Genomic DNA, 26,337 nt, shown 5'->3' with positions numbered 1-26,337 from the left:
CACCTGTATAACAACTTGTAAAACGAGTCCAGCTGAGCTTTTCCCTGTCACTAACATATGTGAAATTATCTGTTCCTTGCTAATGGCAGGAAAATGATCACAGCATGTTATTCTTAATGTCCTCAGGGAAAGAAATGTGATTGGTGCTGTTTCGAATTTGAAACCAAAATAATGATCTTTCTAAGGAGAACCATGGAAAACATACATAAATTAGTTTTATTAGAAATATTTTGGAGCCAGGTTTTTGGACATCTAATTTTCAAAAATATTTTAATGCCTTTTGCTTCTTGGAAAGCACTTTAAAGGTGATTTAGTTTCATTTAAAAATATCATTACAGGGACTTCCCTGGTGGTGCTGTGGTAAAAAAAAATCCGCCTTACAATGCAGGGGACGCGGGTTCAATCCCTGGTCAGGGAACTAAGATCCCACATGCGGAGCAACTAAAGCCTGCGAGCCACAACTGAGCTCTTGCGCTTCAACTAGAGAGCCCGCGTGCCGCAAACTACAGTACCCATGCACCCTGGAGCCCGTGTGCCGCAACTAGAGAAGAGAAAACCCACACACCACAACTAGAGAGAAGCCTTCGTGCCGCAACGAACGATCCCACATGCCTCAACTAAGACCAGATGCAGCCAAAAATAAATAAAATAAGGAAATAAATAATAAATAAATCTTAAAAAGAATATCATTACAATGGAAACCAATTTTTTATTTTGATGCTTTGAAAGATTTGGGGACTGGGGTTGGGGGAGGAAAAGGCAGAGAATCAAACATTCATTTGTGTACCTAGTATGTGCTTGGCACTAAGCTGGATACTTTACATATTTTACCTCATTTAATCCATTGTAGATACACTGCACATTAAGTGTGATTCTCCCCCTCTTTTATAGATGGGGAAATTGAGGTGCAGTCCAGTTAAGTCGATTACCTCAGTCCAGTTAAAGTCAATTACCTAGGATCATGCAACTCAGTAGAATCAGGTTTTATAAACCCAGATAATTGAATTGACAGTCTGTGTTCTTTCTACCTTATTATACTACCTCTGAATTACAATTTAACTCTAAACACAAACTGAAAATGGGTCATCCTTTAGTTTTAAAGAAGCCTAACTGACATCTGCTCTATTACTCTTCAGAGACTCTTCCACTCATGTGGAAGACACATGTAAACACCAAGGAGCCTAGGTGAGACAACTCATTCTCTGCCCTACTTTGTCCATGGGATCTGCACAATCGGGTTACCCCATCCCTACTCTGACCAGAAATGGATCCAATCCTGTGTAATCCACATAGGTGGAAATTACCAGCTCTAAGCTTCCCAGGGCACTATTCCATTTTCAGAAGCACTTCAACTTTATCCATATAAAATACTGAAAAACCAGAAGAAAAGTATACAAAAAGCCTCCAGCCTTTAACAAAGCTAAGTCGGAATCTCAAACTAAAAGATGAATAATAAAATAGAAAGTAATATATTAGTTACCAATCTCTGCCTATTTTCTAAACAGACAATATCTGGTCTGGTCAAATATATTATTAGTTGCACTAAGCTAATGAAAGGATATCATAGCATTACCATTGTCACTGTACAAGATTCTTAATCCTATGATATTTTTCCCATCTCTGATAATTGTCCCTCACTCCATTCCTACTGTCATTTTCCTAGTTTAAGTTTTACACTTTGACTACTGGAATATTTAGCTTTTAATAATCTCTCTGCAACTTCTTCTCTGTGGTATTTTTTCATGTTGTAGGCTTTATAGTTTATAAAGCATGTCAAACATATATTTTCATTTAGTCTTTACATCAACCCTGTGAGGTAGACATCACTACCAAAATTTATGGATGAGGATATTTCTGAGAGATTTAGTATCTATTAAGAACACAAAGCTTAGAAGGGACATAGCTGGAACTGGAACCCAGGTCTTCCTACCCTGAAGCTAGTCCACTTTCTGTTATAGCATGAATATCTCCCCAGTGGCAGACTATTAATCCACTGTCCTATTCATGTTTACATTATTGACCAAGGACTCTCCACATTACTGACTCAACTTCCAGAGGGAACTCTCAATAAGCTCTGGAGTCAGGCTACCTATATATGAATCCTGGCTCTACCACATGCTAGAGCTATGCAAGCCTTCACAAGTAACTTAACTTCTCTGAACCTCAGTTTCCTTCTCTTGAACAATAAAGGCAACAATGATACCTTCTTCATCTGATCATTGTGAGAAGAAAACTAATCAATATTTCAATCTATCTTGTGCAAAGCTTCTAGAATTAACCTCCTAAATCATACCTATCAATATTTTCCTACTCAATAACCTTCAACCTTTCTCCATTGTCTGCCAAATAAAGTTCAAAATTTTAAACTTAACATTCGGGAATTCCCTGGTGGTCCAGTGGTCAGGACTCTGTGCTTTCACTGACGAGGGCCTGGGTTCAATCCCTGGTTGGGGAGCTAAGATCCTGCAGTGGGAAGGACCTCATGATCTGGCCTTAAGGTATCATTTTAACCCTACACTCTAGTACTCTTCATCTCAGGTCTTCCTTGCCATACAAACCAAACCACTATTCCTGAAACCCAAAGTGTACTTTCCCAAATATATGACTTTTTTCATGTGATTCCCTGTTCTTAGGATGTCCATGCCACACACCACAATACCACGTTTGGAAATTCTGCTCACTCTTCAAAACCCAGGACAATCTCTTCTTCCTCAACAAAGCTTTCCTAGATCTCCCAGCTGAAATTAATTTCTTCTCTCTTCTGTTCCCAAAGCACACTGCATGATCCTCTTTTATAACAGACAACACTTTGCTTTGTATAATGTTTTATGTGTTTGCGACTTTCCCCTATTAGACAATAAGCACCTAAGAGAAATGTGACAATGTCTTACCCACATTTGTATTTTTCATAGTACCTGGCATGAAGATTTAATGCTTACAAATAATAATTACTACTAAAAATTAGTAATTACCATTTAAGTACTTACCATCAGCACTCAACAATGGTTAAGTGCTTAACATACATGACATAATTTATTCTTACAATAACCCGGTAAGAAATGGATGATGAATCTTTATTTTATGATGAAGAAACTGAAGCGTAATGAAGTTAAGTATTAGACTGAACCGTATGAAACTGTTGCTCTTTGATCAACTTTGACCTATAAAAATGACAATTTCAAATTATTTAACCTAATAAAATGTCTTTCTAATGGCTATTACTAATCCATTTAATTTAGGAAATTCAACACCATCTGGACCATGTTTTAGAGTAATTCTAAAGACCAGTATTTCCATACATGATAATTTAAGGCTTTTTTAGTTTGGAAAAACGTGGGTATTAAATTTTTTGTGCTTCTTTTTTACCAATATGGCCAAAGTGTATATTTCAAGTTTCAGTCCTTAGAAATAATCTCATTCATATTTAATATAAAACAATCATATCCTTATGTGGGCAGGCTCCCTCTTTATTTTTTCTTATTCTTTTTCTTTTGTCTTTCTGTAGGAGTTGCCTATGAGAGCGGTCAATTTGAGCAAGCTATTCTTTATTAGAAAAAAATATGAAAAAATACAAAGGGTGGATTATTCCCCACAGTTCCAGTTATAATTGTTAGTTTTTCCAAGAAACAAGACAATCTTTTTTCCTTTAACACATGTATAACAGAGGTTTACAAGATTCTAAAGTATTCAGAACATAAATTAGTCACTGATGATTGCATCCCAAGATACTTCTTCTTAGCAAGTAAGTTTTAGTTTCTATTTTGTTGATGTAACAAATAATAAAATGTATGCCTATTCTGACTTAATATGCCATATTTTCAAAGAAAACATAAAAAAATAATGGTCACATGGTGACCATTATAATCATCTTAGACAATATCACTTCCAATTCATTATTCACTTAAATATCATACTTCATGAAAATATTTAATGTTGCACAACTGTTGGACCCATTTTAGAACTGAGGATCAGCTAGAAATTAAGTGTTCATTGATCAGTTCTTAACTCCCCTCATAGATTTAATGTATTAATAAACCTGAATTATTTTGTCTTCTGAGAAGAGATGGAAAATTTTGTTTTAAAAATTCCATAATACATATACCCTGAGAAAACCATAATTCAAAAATAGTCATATACCACAAGTTCATTGCAGCACTATTTACAATAGCCAGGACATGGAAGCAACCTAAGTGTCTATCAACAGATGAATGGATAAAGAGGATGTGGCACATATATATAATGGAATATTAGCCATAAAAAGAAACAAAATTGAGTTATTTGTAGTGAGGTGGATGGACCTAGAGTCTGTCGTACAGAGTGAAGTAAGTCAGAAAGAGAAAAACAAATACCGTATGCTAACACATATATATGGAATCTAAAAAAAAAGTGGCTCTGATGAACCTAGGGGCAAGACAGGAATAAAGACACAGACGTAGAGAATAGACTTGAGGACACGGGAAGGGGGAAGGGTAAGCTGGGACGAAGTGAGAGAGTAGCACTGACATATATGCACTACCAAATGTAAAATAAATAGCTAGTGGGAAGCAGCTGCATGGCACAGGGAGATCAGCTCAGTGCTTTGTGACCACCTAGAGGGGTGGGAGGGAGACGCAAGAGAGAGGGGATATGGGGATATATGTATGCATATAGCTGATTCACTTTTTATACAGCAGAAACTAACACTACACTGTAGAGCAATTATACTCCAATAAAGATGTTAAAAAATAAATATATAAAAATGCCATAATAAAACATGAATCTTCATGGTATAACTCCTCAATATTTTGATGAAAAAATAATGTGGGTACCTATACAGTGGTGTGAGCAGTGTTTAAGAGATTATTTCAATTTTACAAGGAATCAGCTCATTAATCTTACCTGCTTATGTGTATGGTTTGAGTCACTATGATACAGTTCAATTCCAGTGTTTGTAGAAATTGAATCACTTCCTGTGATGGTTTGGATTTCCTGGCTAGAATGGGATTGTTGATAGTGTAGAGAGTGGAAGATCTGGGGCTGTTAGACAATGTGATGATGGCACTGAACCTGAGGATAGCATTCCTAAAATACATGCACATGCCAAAAACAGTCACTCAGAATAAAAATAACTAATAAAAGAAAAGCCAACTGAATCCACTTTAAAAAATTTAATGTGTTCTTTCACAAGATAATTCAAGCCCTAGGATTTATAGTTTTAATAAGTGATATATTATTTTTTCCAATTATTCCATTGCGAAAAATTGTATTGAACTCTATTTTTATTTGACCAGGTGGCTGTAAACATCCAAATACTTACCTAAGTTGGCTAGAGAATTGCATGTTCTGATTAAATTAATATTACAGTTATACTTAACACTAAAACTATAATGAATATTAATATTAATATTTCTTTGATGATTCAACAGGCACTTCAGGATCTAATTACAAAATAATACTGAAGATGTTGATGGATATAAATTAGAAAATAATATAATGTAGTGATTTTCAATGTCAGGAAGCATATTAGAAACACAGTGGGGGCAGGTGAAGTTCTTATGCTTGTGAAAATCAAGCATAAATTTAAAAAGATTGGAAAACAGTGACTAAGCCTTCAGATTCAGAAAACATGGATTTTAACTCTGATTCTACCACTTACTCTGTGATCTTGAGAAACTGTATATGCAACCTTTATAAGCTTCAGTTTCCTCATGTGTAAAAGTGGAGATAGTATGTACCTCACTGGGTTGCTATGAGGAGTAAATTAACTAATGTTTGTTAAGTGCTTAGTACAAAGTAGGTGGGTAATTAACATTTATTATTATCATATATTATCATTGTCATCATCATCATCAACTTAATAATCATCCACCCCATTAATTCTGCAGGTGAAAAAAAAATAACCATGTGGTCCAGAGAAGTAAGATGATTTACTTATAATGACACAAATAATTAATGGCAAAATTGGGACTGGAACTCACGATTTCTTGCTCAGAGTTCTGTCAGAACATTAAACTGAATTTGTACTGTCTTCAAAATATTTTGGAACTTCTTTTCAAACTAAGTCTTTGCTATCTGCTTGCTTATTTACCATGGCTTTTTTCTGGTAAGTGTAGAGCACAGAATAAAAATAGATATCTGGTTATAGTTTGGGGGATTTCAGGTATGCTTGAATTTTCTATATTATTTTGTTATTATCTTACTTTGAAAGCAGGCACCCGAAAGCCAGTTTTCAAAGAAAAACATACTCTATTTGAATCATAATGCTACATTCATGCACATACAATTAACTTTGAAAGTATAAATTCAATGCTCTATTTCCTTTTGACTGTTGGAAAGGTGACCTATATTAATAAAGTAAGGCACTTCAAATTTTAAGTTTTATATGGAACAATTTTCAAGCTATATTAAATGAAGAAAGCAAGATGCATAAGGATGAATATAATATGCTCCTTTTGTATAATATTTTTAATGTACATACATGTGTATTTACAAATATATACAGCTGCTTTTAAATGCATTAATAGAGCAAAAAACATTTTAAGAGTAACTGCCTCTGGGAGGAAGAACTGAGGGACAAGAGGATCAAGATAAAGAAGCTGTTTTTTCACTATATACATTTTAATTCTCTTTTCACACTCTTTTTGTACCTTTTTATACTTTTTATGCTTTGAAATTTTTTACCATGTATACAAATATCTTTTCATGTATACAAAAATTTTTTGAAAGAAAAAAATATATATATAAAGAAACACATTTTACAAGTAGACACTGCCTTGGTAGACATATAGATAATAAAGGTCATAGAATCAGTTCATAGAATTATTTTCTCTAGGCTCTTTTCAAATATGACCTACTTTACAAATATGCTAGCACTAAGTAAGAGCTCTACAGTTTAGAAGCCTGACTGTGTACTATCAGTAACTTTTGTACAAATTTTGGGGGTGAATGTATCATCTGTTCTTTTATGTTACAAAATACCTTCATACACTAGATTAGGATAAAGTCAAAGTGATAGTCAGAGAACGCTTTCACCAGTGGGGAGCTTGTACACTACTGAAGTAGAATTCCTCCTGAAAAAATAAATGTGTCCCTTAAAAAGCAGATTAGGAAAAAACTTGAAAGGACAATAAATAAAACAAAACCCATTTCTCAATCATCTTTCTTTATTAACGCATCAGTTGAATAGAATGCTGACAGTTTCTCCATCTGGGATGTCTTGTGGTTTTCCTGAGCCTATTTGGCATCTGAACCACTCATTGGTACCACTAAAGTCTTAGCAGGTTTTCAGTTTCCATTCCTCACACCTGACTACTAAAATTATTGTTCCAAAGCAAGATATTCATACATTTCTCATACTTTTGAAGTATACCACAAGCTGAGTTTTTAATGTACAAAAGATCAAACATTTCTGATTTACCATATATCTTATCTTTTTTGCTCAAGAAAAATATACACAGAGTACAATTTATATGAATTGGATAATTATCTTGAAACTGACACCACTTTACCACCCTTCTACTATAAATACCTCTTTTTTTGGACAGGTCCCATCTCCTAAGAGCTAGTCCCATTTGGATTAGTCTCATATGACATTAAACAGGTTCATCCAGACTCTGGCTTTATCCAGCTCATCCCACTGTATTTCTGTCACTGAGGAAACTCAGTTAGGTCAAAGCAGTTGTATGCATGTTTCCTTTTACCTTGGGCAGCCTCCCATGGCAGTTCCAAAACTCCCAAATCATTTAAGTCATTAATAAGAAAAGTGGACATGTAAAAGTAAATATTCTAGTTAACAGTAAGTAGCAGCAATGTTCTATTAAAGGAATTCTTCTTTAATTGTTCCAGATGCATAGCAATAATAATGTGTAGGATATTCAATATTTTCTTCTAGGGCCAAGATTTAGAAAAGCTGTTTATTCTCTTTGAAACAAGAAGTTGGAAGCAGCATGAAATGATGTGTCTCAAACATTCCTTCCTATTTAAAGTGTGTCAGACATTGTTTTGGCTGTCCAGTTAGATAAAGGACAGATGTTATAATCTGGTAGCTTGAGGAAAATGCCTTTTGAAGAACTAAAATATTTTGAGAAATTTTTCTATTTGGTATCATAATGTCCAGAAATATTCTGCAGTTCTTTTGGAAAATACGTATTTAATATGTACTCTACTAAACCCTTCAGACTATATACAGTTTTCCAAGCAGACTAGAATCTTAAAGATTTGGATATTTATGATCCTGAGAGTTTACTCTTTTTCATTTTTATTGGGTATCAAATGAGTAATGATGTATTAGTTCCTATGAATTGGGTAACAACTGCCCATAAATGCTCATAAAAATAAGACATGTTCTCATGCCAAGAAAAATGAAAAAAAGAGAATTTAGTATATTTTAATGTTTCAGTTGTATATGAGAAAAATGATTTTGTGATCAAAATTCATTTGATAATATTTAACTGCCTGTTTTGGGTTGAATTGTGCCTCCCAAAAAAAGATTCATTGAAGTCCTAACTCCCAGTACTTCGGAATGTGAACTTATTTGGAAACAGGGTCTTTACAGAGGTAATCAAGTTAAAATGAGGTCAACAGGATGGGTCCTAATCAAACATGACTGGTGTCCTCATAAAAAGAGGAAATTTGACACAGAGACAAACATGCACAGAGGGAAGACCAGGTGAAGACACAGAGGGAGGGTGCTATGTGACACTAGAGAATTAAAATTACGCACCTACAACCTGAGGAACACTTGAGGCCACCAGAAACTAGGAGATAGGCAGGGAAGAGTTCCTTCTATAGAGGCTCTAGAGGGGGCATCGCCCTTTAAACATGGCAATTTCATAGTCCTGGCCTCCAGAACTGTGAGACAATAAATCTCTGTTGTTTCAAGCCACCCAGATTGTGATACTTTGTTACCACAGCCCTAAGAAGCTAATACACTGTCCTAGTTCAAGAGATAAATCCCAGGATTTGTCTGGGCTGCGAATGCTTGTACCCACTGAGGAGATCAATGTGAAACCTCTTCTGGTTACAGTAACAACTCTGCTTAAAGGACGGAAGGGCAGGGGGAGAGAGGAGCTCTAGATGCCATGGAATTACCATCACCCTGCTGCAGTTTTGTACTCTGTACTTGATCTCTCAATTTAGCTTAATGGAATTTCAAAAACTGACTTCAAGCTTTAGCTTTCTAGACCTTTTACAGTATACAGTATTTTACAGATCTGTTCATAGATAGTGTTCATTTAAAAATTCACTTCATATTAAATGGATTAAGATAAAATTGCAATGTTTTATGATTTTTGTGAGCCTCGTTTAAAAGAAACATACAAAGCATTGAGATATCTATATTAAGTTCAGATTCTTAATTTTCCCCGTGACTGGACATATCTTTATTTTAGTTTCCCTTTCAGTAAAATGCGGACAATACTTCAAATGAGGAAATGGAAATGAAAGTGTTAAGGATGATACAAAGGGCTGTAGATATGAGGTATCATTATATAGCGAGCTTGCCTGGCACTTGACAATTGAAGGTCATTTTAGCTCTATTAAAATATTCATAATTCAAAAGTATACACATAAAATAAGCCTTAAAACAAATTTCACTTACCGGATCCGTATTTAGCTTCTCCACTTTTCTTATGGTTTTTTCATAAATGGCATTATTTCCTGGAAAGAAATGGCCTCCTCTTAGGAATGGCGACAGTGGTTCCTATAAAGACAGTAAAGACTGTGTTTTGCTTTGAAAGTTACCTTTTCAGAGGAATCTGAACTTAAGCAAATATGCATTCTCCAATAAAATCTGAGGTAGTGGCAGACTTTAGGAGGAAAGTGGAATGACATCCCAAAAAGGTTCTGAGAGATATAAGGATATAGTAATAAAAATAGTCCATTTTCTCAAACAGAGCAAAATGTATCTCCCACTACATTTTACTAAGCCTAACAGTGTTTTGGGGAAATTGGAAGAGTGGTAAAGATTTTTTTTCTGTTCCTAAGGCAAGATAAGTTTCCTCTGAGGTAGACAGGCATGAGGTCAACCTCATCTAAACTGCGTTCACTGGCAAGTTACTTTCTATGCCAAAGTATTATTAGAGAAATGCAAAATAAACATAATTCAGCACCACTGAGCCATAAAGTAGGTAGAACTGTATTAAAAATTTTTTTTCTTGGAACTCAATTTGGGTTCCCTTGAAGTGTACAATTCCTACTTGTGATTACAATCAAAGCTAAGGCTCTCAGTACAAAGTATGTTTTGAATACTGAGAACAGAGTAGAGGCTTTAAGAGCCACTGTATCTCCATATAATCAACTAAATTGATGTAGGATTATCCAAGTGCTTAGAAGTTGTCACCAATGTAATAATGGGTGGTGACATATCCAAGATCTGAAAGAAACCAGGAAGGGTTAATAAGAATCAGACCAGGAGTCCAAAATAAATGTACTGTGTATTATACTCCTCTCCTTTCTTTTGGTTTTCATATGACTTTTCACTTGTATAGGGAGAGTGAGGGTTATTTTGTTACAAACCAAAAATTGCATTCATTTATTTTTGTAATGCAAGGGAACAGTAGAGAAGGGGATTGGCTAAACCTATTACCAGTTAATGTGCTTAGGACCATTTCAAAACCAACAAAATATGATAGCATTTTTGTAGTCTGCTATTGTAAAAACTGTTAGAACTGGACTAAAACACTGGTTGTTGAGAAAGCAAGACACTCTTGAACCCAAAGTATACACTTCTTGTATTCAAGTTTGGATAAAGAGTGCTTTAACTTAATGTTCCTGGGATACTTTGGTAAAACAAACATATAAGTGATTCATTTTGACTAGCTGATGAATTACCAAATCTAAAGATGGATATATATTTAAAAATTCCCCTAGAAACTATTTTGTGTTTGTTTTTGTAAAAAAAAGCCTCTTTAGTAATACATGTAACACATGTTTACATTCATGTAACATGTTTAAGAGCTTACTATGCACAATACACTTTGCTAAGTATTATAAGGCATGAAGCAAAGTTAGATTATTACTAGGAGCACTGAATATTGATCAGGGTTCAAACTGTAGCCAGCAGCCTATACTTGTAATATTCTCAAGCTAAGAATGGTATTTATATTTTTAAAGGATTGTAAGTAAAAAGAAGGAAGACCAAGACCCTATATTTCTAAAGGACTATAAGTAAAAAGAAAGAAGACCAAGACCCCATGTGGCCAACAAAGCCTAAAATATTTACTATATTGCCCTTTACAGGAAAAGTTTGCTAATCCCTAGTCTAGATGATATATGAACACAAATACCTATAATACAAGGGAGAAAGAGGCAAGGGCCAATAAAAAGTACAGAGAAATAACTTATGGGATGGAATTCAGAAGAAGAAAAACCAAGTTCCATTGGCAGTGCTTGGGTAGGTTACTTGGATCAGGTAGCATTTAAGAGAAGGTAAAGGTGGGCTTTAAATATAAGGAGGTGAAAGAAAATGGTATTTGAAGTGACGGAAACAAAGTCAAGACACCAAGGTTGGAAAAGTGTAAAGTTATATGTAGGGGTCATACTTGGCAGATGGAGCTTGGTTCTGCAAGCAGTGAGATGCCTTTGAATGCTTTTAAACGGGGCTGTGATTTGAACATAGGTCTACTTCAAGAAGATTAATTGGGGAATGGAAAGAATACAGGTGAGGAGACCAGTTAGAAAATTATCCTAAATCAAGGACAGCACTTTTCAAAGAAGTCTCCGAGGTCTTGAACCTGAGGAATCTACTATATGGTAAATGGGCTCAAAAACTAAAACAGTAAAAGTGGAGACACATGGAGTTTTCTGTGCTCCTGGTAAGAATCTAGGTCAGATTCATGTTTTTATTCCTCATAACACTTAGCAAAGTATATAGTGCATAGTAATCCCTTAAACATGTATTAACTTATGGCAAATAACTAGCAAAAGAACTCTTTTACAGCACACAGTTGAAAACACATGTCTGGAACTAAGTGGGGATTTCATGGCTATTGTTCTAGATTTCAGAATCATGTTTAGAAGTTCTAGTTAAAACCATGCAATTGCTGAAAAGGCAAATGAAGATCAAAGACAGAACTACAAATCTTCAGACATATGAGAATCATAAGAGAAAAATGTCATACAGTCAAGAGAAGAGAAGTTTTTAAGAAGCAATAGGAAGGTGAGTGAAGGTATAAATGCTTCAGGGAGGTCAACAGGTGAGAAATACAAAGTAGATTGGATTTGAACTACTATGAATCTATTGGATTTGACTACTAAAATTAATGGAAATAGGTATAATAAAAAAAATTTCTGGGTTAATAAAACCTATATTCAGTTCTGCCTCTATCACCTACATGCTGTGGAAAGTTAGGTAAGTCATTTACCTTCTCTGAGGCTCAGTTCCTTTATCATAAGGATAGTAATGCAGGGTACTTTATGCCAAGCAAAATATGTATGTTAAGTACCTTTAATCTGTCATGTAAATATATAAAAGCATTGGTTTTGAATAATACAGTAATATAATATTTAAAATCAATACTGGTTTTAAAATAATTTATGAGAATCTTGTTAGAACTTTTCTAGGATATCGAGTTTAAAAATACACAAAAGTAAGCTTGTTGAGGACAGGAACTTTATCCATCTTAAATACCCCATAGTGAATGAACAGATGATTGGATGAGAAGGGACGATATGAACTTTTATATAAGGATATAAGCATCTTCTAATAGGGGAAAAAATTTTAACAAAAGCATGAAATCTTCTTCTCTATGAACTAAAATTCACTCTAAATGCTGAACCATTATTTTTTAAGAAGAAAAAGGACTTAGGTGCTAAGAGTATTAATTCTCCCTAAACTGTGTGTTGGACTTATTTTAGACGATCTACTGAAAGAAAAACTTCTAAATTTAGGGAACTATTATTTTCCCCAAATCTATAAGAAAGTAAAACCAAATATTAATATGAATAGATCACTCTGCATAAAACAGGTCAGCAAAATTAATCAAAAGTTTTAGATTTCTAACAAATGAGTTGCTAAACAGTTTCACTATTTGGTAGCTTATTTTATTTTTCTACCTGTACATTGGAATTGGTGCCAGACCCACCCTAAAATTTAACAGGTGTTTTCAAAGATGGCTGATCTTATAATTTAATTGTTACTTTTAGAACCTCTGGGAGTAGTTCTCACATCTAACAAAGTACATATTCCCCAGCATCCACTTTACTGTTTCCAGGCCATGAAACCTTGTTGGAGAACATTTTTTTAAAAAGATTTGCTGATGTGGCTCAGTATGAATTCAAGTTATCCAACTTTAAGAGGCCCTCCGACATTCATGGTCATACTTGTATTCACCAAGTTCTCTATAACTACTGTTAACAAATATTTTTTTTTCCTCAAAGCCCCATGCTCATGTTCGTTCATTCACCTTCTACTTACTGAGAAAACCAATATAATCTGTCCAATGAGATTCCTCCATTTTCCTCCCCATCTCAAAAATCTCTTCAGTTTCTGCTCGTTCCACTCATTATGGAATAACAGACCCCTCTTTTATCTGGAAGTCACTTCTCTGTCTGCACCTGGAATCCTATCCACTCGACTCTTCCAGAATTGTGTCCCCTTTCTTCCCTTTCTCTGCTGCATCGTAACTTTTCCTTACTACTAGTTATTTCCCTGTCTATAAATCTCTCAGATCTCCAAGATTCTGTGCTACTATCCCACCTCTCCTCCTTTGACCAATATCCTTTTTAGGAGAGTAATCCTCACTTATTTCCTCCACTTCGTGATCCAGTCACCCATTAACTTTTTGCATCTGGATTTTGCCTCCATATGTATACCACAACTGCTCTCTCAAACATCACCATTGCTTTCTTAATGGTCAAACTCTATTTTCAAACCTCATCCTCCTTGGCCCTTTGGCCATTTGAGATGGTTGACCACCCCCTTTCTCTATTTGCTTCAGTTAGTCTGTGTTCACATCCCTCTCTGACCGCTCCTCTACCTGTGAAAGTGGTTCCTTCCTTCTGTTCCTTTAGAGTAGGCATTTTAGGTTCTGACCTCAACCCCTTCCATTACCTCTCAGTGATCTCACTCATTCCCACAGCTACAAAGATAACTTTAAGAGGAATAACTCCTATATCCTTATCACAAATGTGACCTTCCTCAAGTCACTTTTTAACTGCCTGTTGGGCATCTTCGCTGCCATGTGTCTCAAAGGCTACTGGTTCAAACAGATCTCAGTCTCCCCGTTTCCAAAACCAGCTTCTCCTCTCCCCTACTTCTTACTCCTTTTAATTGGGCTACCATGTTCCCTGTATCTCAAACTGAAAAGCTTAAGTCATATGTGACTTTTCTTCTTTTAACCCCAAATCCAATATAGGTTATCAAAACTTGTCAAAATTACCCCCAGAATAACTGTCAGAAAAGATAGAGAGTGACACATTTAGTCAGAAAACCTAAGCAAGTCACACTTATTTAAGCTTTTGTTTCCACATTAGTAAAATGGTACCAATAATGATGTTCATTGCAATATTTCCTTAAATACCACAATAAATCCTTTTCTGATTTCCCAAACAAATGTGTTATCTCCAGCCTCTGAACTTCAGTAAGACTTCATCTGTATTTCTCTTATGGCATCTATCATACACCTCATCATATATTTTACATAGCTGTTTGTGGACATAATCTTATTCCCCTTCCTGAGAGGAACTGTAAGCCCCTTTGATTCAGGAACCATGTCTTATTTCCTTTTATTTTCCAATTTGAAGGCTGTAGAGTGCCATTCTCAAAGTAGGAGTCTGTGAGTGGAAAATTAGTGAAAATGACTAATATAAATTGGGTTATATCTACTGATTGAATAAAAATACTTCCCCATTTCTGAGTCATGTTATATACCAGAATGCATAAATCCCTTGACTAAAATGACAATAAATGGAAAATAAGGAAGATCAGGAGCAACCAAAAATAAAAAGGCTGAACAGAGTTAGGATATCATGAGAGAAGTGGATTGAGATCAGTTTAATTATGGGGAGAAGAAGTAAAGATTAGACAAACTGGAAGGTGAAAGAGGATAAAGTTGCCATTTAGGAGGCTCAGCTTATTATAAGTATTGTAATTTAGCCAGAATCTTCTCCTGAGGGAATTTAAAAGAACAAACAAAAAGCCATATACTTAGATAAATAAAATGTATCTGGACAGGATTTTCAAGCTGCTCTGCAAAACCAGTTAGATTATTTTTGTTTACAAAGCATGGGGATTGAAATTTGTTTTACCCCTCAATAATGTAGAGTTAAAAGCTGAAAATGTTAAAGTTAAAATGATCATTTTTCTTTAACCCTCTGCTACATCTTCTCCCTGAGAAACTATTTGCTTCTTTGCAGTTGAACACAACCATAATGAGGCAGGCTCAGTGTTACAAATATGTTATGTACTTGCATACATAATTCTGATTTCTCTGCTTTTGTGATTACACTCTAGCTGGTGAGGATGGGGGAGAGAAGTGGTATGTGGGTGGGTCTCTGGATCCTAGTTCACCTACATCATCAATCATCCTTAATTCCCAAATGTTCCTCTCCCATATCTGCATTGTTCAATTTCAGTCCCAACTCTGCTGTTTTGTAACCGAATGGTTTGGGGTCAATTAAGAACTTCAGTTCCAAGAAGGTTGCAACCTTGTTTTGTTCACTAGTCAATCTCCAGTTCTTGGGGTAATTTTTGGTGCATAGTGGGCAATCGATAAAAATTCACTGAATAGGTGGGAGCTTCAACAAAAATTCACTGATAGGTGGTAGTGGGCGGCTGGGCATGGAGGGGCAAAGCTGCCGGGTCCTTCATGGTAAAAGATTTGGGGGCATTTCTCTCTCCATTGTGTAGTTGATAGTTTGGGCAGTGAAGAGATGGCGGACAGTGTCAAAATTTTTCTACAGGACCTTGCCAGGGGAATCAAAGACTCCATCTGGGGAATTTGTACCATCTCAAAGCTAGATGGTCAAAGTCAACAAAAGAGAGAGGAGCAGCATCGAAGAAGGGCAAGCAGTGTCCTGGCTCAGAGGAGAGCCCAGAGTATAGAGAGGAAGCAAGACAGTGAACCACATATTGTTAGAATTTTTCAGTGCTGCACTTGGAATGGCGGAGTATTCTGGTTGTCTCCTCTTGTTTTACTGAGTGTTTATTCCTGTGCTTCAGTCAGCAGTGGGCCAAATTTTGGTGAACCATCACTCCCTCGGGATGTTTTGTTGTGGCTAGAATTCTTCCTCACGTCAATTTTCAGTACTCTTTGGGTGCTCCACGTTTGTGCTTAACAAAGTTGTGAACGCAATCTGGTTTCAGGGTATAACTGATCTGGCATTCGAGGTATCAAGGATGAAGGCTCACCATTCGTTAGTTTCAGCAAAATAATTGCTGACATGCTCTTCAACCTATTGCTGCAGGCTCTTTTTCTCCTCCAGGGGATGTTTATGAGTCTCTTCCCCATCCATCTTGTTGGTCAGCTGGTTAGTCTCCTGCACATGTCTCTTCTCTACTCGCTATACTGCTTCAAATATCGTTGGTTCAATAAAGGAATTGAAATTCACCAACAGTTGTCAAACATAGAAAGAATTGGCCTTACTACTTTGCATTTGGTTTGCCCTCATCTTTCCTCAAAGCAATGCAGTACTCCTACGTTGTCAGTGCCTGCCTCTTCTCTATCCTCGTTCCTTTATTCATTATCAGTGTCTTCCCAGTTGCACCTCTTCTCCTTGGTGGTTTTCTTAAGCAACAGATTCTTCTGCAAGACAGTCTACCTGCAGTCTGCCCTGAGTAGCTCAACTTCTGCAGAGAACTTCCCCTCACCTCACCCATGCCCTGCCAAACTGAAAGCTGTTGTAGGCCACTGAGTCAACTGCCATCAAGAGGAGATGGGCGAGATTACAGGAGCACCATGGCAGCTCTTTTCCTTGTTCACCTCCCTGACCAGGGAAGGCAACAACTCTGCCAAGGGCCCTGTGCATATTCCGCTTTCTGAGAAATCGGGCATTTTTTGTTTAACATCTTTATTGGACTATAATTACGTTACAATGGTGTGTTAGCTTCTGCTTTATAACAAAGTGAATCAGCTATACATATACATATATCCTCATATCTCTTCCCTCTTGCACCTCCCTCCCTCCCACCCTCCATATCACATCTCTCTAGGTGGTCACAAAGCACAAAGCTGATCTCCCTGTGCCATGCATCTGCTTCCCACTAGCTATCTTTTTTATATTTGGTAATGTATATAAGTCCATGCCACTCTTTGACTTAGCTTACCATTCCCCCTCCCCGAGGCCTCAAGTCCATTCTCTAGTAGGTTTGAGTATTTATTCCTGTCCTGTCCCTAAGTTCTTCATGACAATTTTTATTTTTTTTATTCCATATATGTGTTAGGATACAGTATTTGTTATTCTCTTTCTGACTTACTTCACTCTGTATGACAGACTCTAGGTCCATCCACCTCACTACAAATAACTCAATTTTGTTTCTTTTTATAGTTGAGTAATAGTCCATCGTATATATGGGCCATATCTTCTTTATCCATTCACCTGTCGAAGGACACTTAGGTTGCTTCCATGTCCTGGCTATTGTAAATAGAGATGAAATGAACATGGTGGTACATGACTCTTTTTAAATTATGGTTTTCTCAGGGTATATGCCCAGTAGTGGGATTGCTGGGTCTTATGGTAGTTCTATTTTTAGTTTTTCAAGGAACCTCCATACAGTTCTCAATAGTGGCTGTATCAACTTACATTCCCACCAAAAGTGCAAGAAGTTCCCTATTCTCCACACCCTCTCCAGCCTTTATTGCTAGTAGATTTTTTTGGTGATGGCCATTCTGAACGGTGAGAGGTGATATCTCATTGTAGTTTTGATTTGCATTTCTCGAATGATGAATGATGTTGAGCATTCTCTCATGTGTTTGTTCACAATCTTTATATCTTCTTTGGAGAAATGTCTACTTAGGTCTTCTGTCAATTTTTGGATTTGGTTGTTTGCTTTTTTGATATTGAACTGCTTGAGCTACTTGTACATTTTGGAGATTAATCCTTTATCAGTTGCTTCATTTGCAAATATTTTCTCCCATTCTGAGGGTTGTCTTTTGGTCTTGTTTATGGTTTCCTTTGTTGTGCAAAAGCTTTGAAGTTTCATTAGGTCCCATTTGCTTAGTTTTGTTTTTATTTCCATTTCTCTAAGAGGTGGGTCAAAAAGGATCTTGCTTTGATTTATGTCAGAGTGTTCTGCCAATGTTTTCCTCTAAGAGTTTGATAGTATCTGGTCTTACATTTAGGTATTTAATTCATTTTGAGTTTATTTTTGTGTATGGTGTTAGGGAGTGTTCTAATTTCATACTTTACATGTACCTGTCCAGTTTTCCCAGCACCACTTATTGAAGAGGTTGTCTTTTCTCTGCTGTATATTCTTGACTCCTTTATCAAAGATAAGGTGACCATATGTGCATGGGTTTATCTCTGGGCCTTCTATCCTGTTCTGTTGATCAATATTTCTGCTTTTCTGCCAGTACCATACTGTCTTCATTGCTGTAGCTTTGCAGTATAGTGTGAAGTCAGGGAGCCTGATTCCTCCAGCTCTGTTTCTCTTTCTCAAGATTGCTTTTGCTATTCGGGGTCTTTTGTGTCTCCATACAAATTGTGAAAATTTTTGTTCTTGTTCTGTGAAAAATGCCATTGGTAGTTTGATAGGGATTGCATTGAATCTGTAGATTGCTTTGGGTAGTAGAGTCATTTTCACAATGTTGATTCTTCCAATCTAAGAACATGGTATATCTCTCCATCTGTTTGTATTATCTTTAATTTCTTTCATCAGTGTCTTAAAGTTTTATGCATACAGGTCTTTTGTCTCCTTAGGTAGGTGTATTCGTAGATAACTTATTCTTTTTCTTGCAATGGTAAATGGGACTGTTTTCTTAATTTCACTTTCCGATTTTTCATCATTAGTGTATAGGAATGCCAGAGATATCTGTGCATTAATTTTGTACCCTGCTACTTTATCAAATTCATTGATTAGCTCTATTAGTTTTCTGGTAGCATCTTTAGGGCTCTCTATGTATAGTATCATGTCATCTGCAAACGTGACAGCTTTACATCTTTTCCGATTTGGATTCCTTTTATTTCTTTTTCTTCTCCGATTGCTGTGGCTAAAACTTCCAAACCCATGTTGAATAATAGTAGTCATAGTGGGCAAACTTGTCTTGTTCCTGATCTTAGTGGAAACGGTTTCAGTTTTTCACCATTGAGGATGATGTTGGCTGTGGGTTTGTCTTATATATGGCATTTATTATGTTGAGGAAAGTTCCCTCTAAGCCTAGTTTCTGGAGGGTTTTTATCATAAATGGGTGTTGAATTTTGTCATAAGCTCTCTCTGCATCTATTGAGATGATCTTATGATTTTTCTCCTTCAATTTGTTAATATGGTGTATCACATTGATTGATTGGCATATATTGATAGTCCTTGCATTCCTGGGATAAACCCCACTTGATCATGGTGTATGATCCGTTTAAAGTGCTGTTGGATTCTGTTTACTAGTATTTTGTTGAGGATTTTTGCATCTATATTCCTCAATGATATTGGCCTGTAGTTTTCTTTCTTTTTGACATCTTTGTCTGCTTTTGGTATCAAGGTGATGGTAGCCTCATAGAATGAGTTTGGGAGTGTTCCTCCCTCTGCTATATTTTGGAAGAGTTTGAGAAGGATAGGTGTTAACTCTTCTCTAAATGTTTGATAGAATTCCCCTGTGAAGCCATCTGGTCCTGGGCTTTTTTTTGTTGGAAGATTTTTAATCACAGTTTCAATTTCCTTACTTATGCTTGCTCTGTTCATATTTTCTATATCTTCCTGGTTCGGTCTTGGAGGGTTATACCTTTCTAAGAATTTGTCCATTTCTTCCAGGTTGCCCATTTCATTGGCATACAGTTGCTTGTAGTAATCTCTCATGATCCTTTGTATTTCTGCAATGTCAGTTGTTACTTCTCATTTTTCATTTCTAATTCTATTGATTTGAGTCTTCTCCCTTTTTTTTGCTGAGTCTGGCTAATGGTTTATCAATTTTGTTTATCTTCTCAAGAAACCAGCTTTTAGTTTTATTGATCTTTGCTATTGTTTTCTTTGTTTCTATTTCATTTATTTCTGCTCTGATATTTATGATTTCCTTCCTTCTGCTAAATTTGGAGGTTTTTTCTTCCTCTTTTTATAATTGTTTTAGGTGTAAGGTTATGTTGTTTATTTGAGATGTTTCTTCTTTCTTAAGGTAGGATTGTAATGCTAAAAACTTCCCTCTTATAACTTATAACTCTTATAACTGCATTTGCTGCATCCCATAAGTTTTGGGTCATCGTATTTTCACTGTCATATGTTTGTAGGTAGTTTTTGATTTCCTGTTTGATTTCTTCAGTGATCTCTTGGTTATTTAGTAGTGTATTGTTTAGCCTCCATGTGTTTGTATTTTTTACAGATTTTCCTGTAACTGATATATACTCTCATAGTGTTGTGGTCAGAAAAGATACGTGATATGATTTCAATTTTCTTAAATTCACCAAGGCTTGACTTGTGACCCAAGATATGATCTATCCTGGAGAGTGTTCCATAAGCACTTGCGAAAAATGTGTATACTGTAGTTTTTGGATGGAATATTCTATAAATATCAGTGAAGTCCATCTTGTTTAATGTATCATTTAAAGCTTGTGTTTCCTTATTTATTTTCATTTTGGATGATCTGCCCATTGCTGAAAGTGGGGTGTAAAAGTCCCCTACTATGATTGTTACTGTCGATTTCCCCTTTTATGGCTGTTAGTATTTGCATTATGTATTGAGGTGCTCCTATGTTGGGTACATAAATATTTACAATTCTTATATCTTCTTCTTGGATTCATCCCTTGATCATTATGTAGTGTCCTTCTTTCTGTCTTGTAATAGTCTTTGTTTTAAAGTCTATTTTGTCTGATACGAGAAATGCTACTCCAGCTTTCTTTGAGTTCAATTTGCTTAGAATATCTTTTTCTATCCCCTCACTTTGAGTCTGTATGCGTCCCCAGGTCTAAAGTGAGGCTTTTTGTACACAGCATATGTACGGGTCTTGTTTTTGTTTCCATTCAGCCAGTCTATGTCTTTTGGTTAGAGCACTTAGTCCATTTACATTTAAGGTAATTATTGATATGTATGTTCCTATTCCCATTTTCTTAATTGTTTTGGGATTATTATTGTAGGTCTTTTCCTTCTCTTGTGCTTCCTGCCTAGAGAAATTCCTTTAGCATTTCTTGTAACGCTGGTTTGGTGGTGCTGAATTCTCTTAGCTTTAGCTTGTCTTTAAAGGTTTTAATTTCTCCTTCAAATCTGAACTAAATCCTTGCTGGTAGAGTAGTGTTGGTTGTAGATTTTTCCATTTCATCACTTTAATATGTCCTGCCACTCCCTTCTGGCTTGCAGGGTTTCTGATGAAATATCAGCTGTTAACCTTATGGGGATTCCCTTGTATGTTATTTGTTGTTTCTCCCTTGCTGCTTTTAATACTTTTTCTTTGTGTTTAGTTTTTGATAGTTTGATTAATATGTGTCTTAGCATCTTTCTCCTTGGATTTATCCTGCATGGGACTCTGTGCTTCCTGGACTTGATTGACTATTTCCTTTCCCATATTAGGGAAGTTTTCAACTATAATCTCTACAAATATTTTCTCAGTCCCTTTCTTTTTCTATTCTTCTATGACCCCTATAATTCTCATGTTTGTGCATTTAATGTTGTCCCAGATGTCTCTGAGACTGTCCTCAATTCTTTTCATTCTTTTTTGTTTATTCTTCTCTGCAGTATTTAATTCCACTCTTTTATCTTCCAGGTCACTTATCCATTCTTCTGCCTCAGTTATTCCCCTATTAATCCTTTGTAGAGAATTTTTATTTTCTTTTATTGTGTTGTTCATCATTGTTTGCTCTTTAGTTCTTCTAGGTCCTTGTTAAACGTTTCCTGTACTGTCTTCATTCTATTTCCAAGATTTTGGATTATCTTACTATCATTATTCTGAATTCTTTTTAAGGTAGACTTCCCATTTCCTCTTCATTTGTTTGGTCTGGTTTGTTTTTGCCTTGCTCCATCATCTGCTGTGTTTTTCTCTGTCTTCTCATTTTGCTTAACTTACTGTGTTTGGGTCTCCTTTTCACAGGCTGCAGGTTCATAGTTCCCATTGTTTTTGGTGTCTGCCCTAAGTGGCTAAGGTTTGTTCAGTGGGTTGTGTAGGCTTCCTGGTCAAAGGGACTAGTGCCTGTGTTCTGGTGGATGAGGCTAGATCTTGTCTTTGTGGTGGGTAGGTCCATGTCTGGTGGTGTGTTTTAGGATGTTTGTGACCTTATTATGATTTTAGGCAGCCTCTCTGCTAATGAGTGTTATGTTCCTGTCTTGCTAGTTGTTTGTCATAGGGTGTCCAGCACTGTAGCTTGCTGGTCGTTGAGTGGAGTTGGGTGTTGATGTTGAGGTGGAGATCTCTGGGAGATATTTGCTGTTTGATATTACATGGAGCTGGATGGTCTCTGGTGGACTAATGTCCTGAACTTGGCTCTCCCACCTCAGAGGCACAGCCTGACAACTGGCCGGTGCACAAATAGCCTGTTATCCACACAGCTCAGAATAAAAGCGAGAAAAAAAGAAATAAAGAAAAAGATAAAATAAATAATATAAAATAAAATGAAATAAAATTAAGTTATAAAAATTAAAAATAATTATTAAAAAATTTTTAAATAAAAAGAAAGAAGAGAGCAACCAAACCAAAAAAAAAAAAATCTACCAATGATAACAAGTGCTAAAAGCTATACTAAAAAAAAGAAAAACAAAAACAGACAGAACCCTAGGACAAATGGTAAAAGCAAAGCTATACAGACAAAATCACACACATAAGCATACATATGCACACTCACAAAAAGAGAAAAAGGGAAAAAAATATACATATCTTTGCTCCCAAAGTCCACCTCCTCAATTTGTGATGATTCATTATCTATTCAGGTATTCCAAAGATGCAGGATAGATCACATTGCTGGTGGAGATTTAATTTGCTGCTCCTGAGGCTGCTGGAAGAGATTTCCCTTTCTCTTCTTTGTTCACACAGCTCCTGGGGTTCAGCTTTGGATCTGGCCCTGCCTCTGCATGTAGGCCACCTGAGGGCGTCTATTCTTCGCTCAGACAAGACAGGGTTAAAGGAGCAGCTGATTCGGGGGCTCTGGCTCTTTCAGGCAGGGAGAGGGAGGGATATGGGAATGTGGGGGAGCCTGTGGCAGCAGAGGCCAGCATGACATTACAACAGCCTGAGGTGAGCCATGTGCTCTCCCGTGGAAGTTGTCCCTGGATTCTGGGACCCTGGCAGTGGCAGGCTGCACAGGCTCCCAGGAGGGGAGGTGTGGATAGTGACCTGTGCTTGCACACAGGCTTCTTGGTGGCTTCAGCAGCAGCCTTGGCATCCCACGCCCTTCTCTGGGGTCTGCGCTGATAGCCGCACCTCGCGCCTGTCTCTGGAGCTCAGTTAAGCAGCGCTCTGTATCCCCTCTCCTTGCTCACCACAAAACAAAGAGGCAAGAAAAATTCTCTTGCCTCTTTGGCAGCTCCAGACTTTTTCCAGGACTCCCTCCAAGTTAGCTGTGGCACACTAGCCCACTTCAGGCTGTGTTCATGCAGCAAACCCCAGTCCTCTCCCTGGTATCTGACCTCCAAAGCCCAAGCCTCAGCTCACAGCCCCTGCCCGCTCCAGGGGGTGAGCAGACAAGCCTCTCGGGCTGGTGAGTCCTGGTTGGTACCAATCCTCTGTGCAGGGATCTCTCTTCTTTGCCCTCTGCACCCTATTGCTGCTCTCTCCTCTGTGGCTCCAAAGCTTCCCCCCTCTGCCACCCAGTCTCCACCTGCAAAGGGGCTTCTTAGTGTGTGGAAACCTTTTCTCATTCACATCTCCTTCCCAGACGTGCAGGTCCTATCCCTATTGTTTTGTCTGTTTTTTCTTTTTCCCTACCCAGGTATGTGGGGAGTTTCTTGCCTTTTGGGAAGTCTGAGGTCTTCTGCCAGCGTTCAGCAGGTGTTCTGTAGGGGTTGTTCCACATGTAGATGTATTTCTGATGTATTTGTGGGGTGGAAGGTTATCTCCATGTCCTACTCTTCTGCCATTTTCAGGAATCGGGATTTTTGTCTCCAGTGCAGGTAAGGCAGAATCTTCCTGACATCAGTATGGATTTTAAACACCGGTGAGTATGAAAGGACCACAGGTTTTTCTGCAGTTCTTTTCTAGCATTTGCCAGCCCCCATGCCTAGACTGATTTGAATTTCTCCCTGTGCCATTTATCTTCCCACTTCCCCTTCCTGCCTTCCACCACCCTTTGATGAATGGGTTTTTGTAATTCTAGCTGTTGTATTTTGTGGACTTGTTATTTTTGTTTTTCTGTGAAGTACATATATTGGATGTGGGAGGTAAAGGAGGCTCTGCTGCTCCTGGTCACTCCCTTTATAGCCATCACTGTCTTGTTTCTTGTAACTCAGGTTACATTTGTTCTCTTGCTGCACTACAAGGAAAACAAGCCTGAAGAGATGGAACAGGAGTTAAGACCTCACAGCTAGATCCTCACAGCTAGATCTGCTGGGTTTTGAGAAGTGATTTTCTTTCTTCCCCTTCTAGCGGAAAAAGATTTTTTCATGGGTACATTTAACATGCCCCCAACTATAGGGAGGTACCAATTTTGTACAAGTGCCATTGCAACACAGAATGCTCAGAGAATCTGAACTTTTAAACTCTGGAGGTCTGAACTTTACTGTTGGCCACTGATGGGTCTTTCTGGTATTGCAAAGGATATTGGGTGCTGCAAATAGGAACTGAAATGGTAAACTTATTAAACCCATTAAACCTGAGGGAAAAAAATTCACTGAATAAATGATAACTTCTCTGTGCTGCTGTTTTCTCACTTTTTTAGAACTAAATGAGATAAAATATGTAAATTGCCTAGCATGGAGTGTATATCCAATAAGTATTAATTCTTCCATTTCCTCATTAACTAAAGAATAAGAATGCATCCAAAGTCACATAAGAATCACTTGCAAAGAAGGCTGGAATTCAAATGATTCGATATTTAAAATCTCTCCATGGATATATCTTAGGCAAACACAATACTTCTCACATCGTGAAAAAAAAGTGCTATCTAGAACTAATTCTTTGAGAGCCAGGGATGTCAAGTGTAATATGAATTCAAATATGCATATTCCCCAGTTTATTTGTGAAAGGAAGAAAAAGAGAATGAGAGGAAAAAGGGGAAAGCATAAAGTGATTGGCTAAGTTGTAGAAAGAGGCACAGTCTCATCTCCGAGGCCTTCCTCATGTCTCCCTTCCCTCACGCACATTTTTCAGATTTTTTGCTTAAACATTTGATTCTGCAAAAGGAGCAAGCAGCTGCTTTACTATAATCACATTCTCTCTTGATTTTTACATAGATGTATGAAAACTCAAAGAAATGTCCAAAACAATCAACCCCTCCAACACAGAGCTTGTAAGCTCATAGGTTCACACATGCGCATGTGCACAACTGACAGCCTCTCTAGCAAAGAGACATGAGACGATAATTTTTAAATGAATAAAGAAAGAAGATGGGAGATAGATAGATACAAGCAGAAGTATAGTATTAATATATACTTCCCACTCAACTAGACTAGTACCAAGTGTGTTACCCTAATTTAACCCTTTGTTTTCCACAGCTGAAGAAAATGATCAGTTTTATTTTTGAGAGAGAGAACTGTTTCCTGCAGTAGTAGAAAAATAAAAAAGAGAAAAGCAAAGAATTGTGGTATTATCCGGGGCACAGTTTCTATTTGTGAAACTTTTGTCCTTATAACCCCATAGAAGAACCTCCTTTTGCAGCTAAAGTAAGGCCGTGTGTGTGTGTGTGTGTATGTGTTGAGGAAGGCTTATTACTATGGGAAAAATATTTTTCTTAATTTTCTCCTCAAAATGAGTCAAAGAATAATATCCTAGTTTGTATAATATAAAGTTAAATATCTTTGTAGAAAATATAATAATGTAATTTTCAAAAGACCTCATTTCTAGGCACAAAAGTTCATACACTGTAGGAAACAAAGGCATGGAGGCATTTTTGAACTTTTGACTTTTCATTTTCTTCTTCCTAGCCCATATCTCAATGGCAAATCTAAATAGACTAAAGACTCCAACTGCCGATGCAACAGATGATAGTTTTATATGAAGCCTGTGAAAGAACTTTGTCCCTTTTTTCTTTGGTTCAAAGTGCACAAAGGGTGGTGCTATAGAAGCAGAAAGACTTTATAACCCAACAATTTCCATGTTACTTGGAACTGTTGCATCTCTGAGGCACATGGTTGTCTGGAGCTAA

General features: G+C 36.9%; 1 protein-coding gene and 1 pseudogene across 1 annotated transcript in view; one reads left to right on the top strand and one right to left on the bottom strand.

Moving 5' to 3' along the window:
- POF1B (POF1B actin binding protein) overlaps nt 1-26,337 on the bottom strand; it is a 100,379-nt gene that overhangs the window by 52,332 nt on the left and 21,710 nt on the right. The window contains exon 4 of the mRNA XM_060292023.1: nt 9,578-9,679. Within this exon, the coding sequence (XP_060148006.1) occupies nt 9,578-9,679 (102 nt within the window). The remainder of the gene's footprint in view (nt 1-9,577; nt 9,680-26,337) is intronic.
- On the top strand, nt 15,835-16,830 carry LOC115849264 (etoposide-induced protein 2.4 homolog pseudogene; annotated as a pseudogene).

The sequence above is a fragment of the Globicephala melas genome, chromosome X, assembly GCF_963455315.2.
Source record: "Globicephala melas chromosome X, mGloMel1.2, whole genome shotgun sequence".
Classification (NCBI taxonomy): Eukaryota; Metazoa; Chordata; class Mammalia; order Artiodactyla; family Delphinidae; genus Globicephala; species Globicephala melas.
The sequence above is the reverse complement of the archived record's forward strand: the minus strand, read 5'-3'. Positions and strand labels throughout refer to the sequence as shown.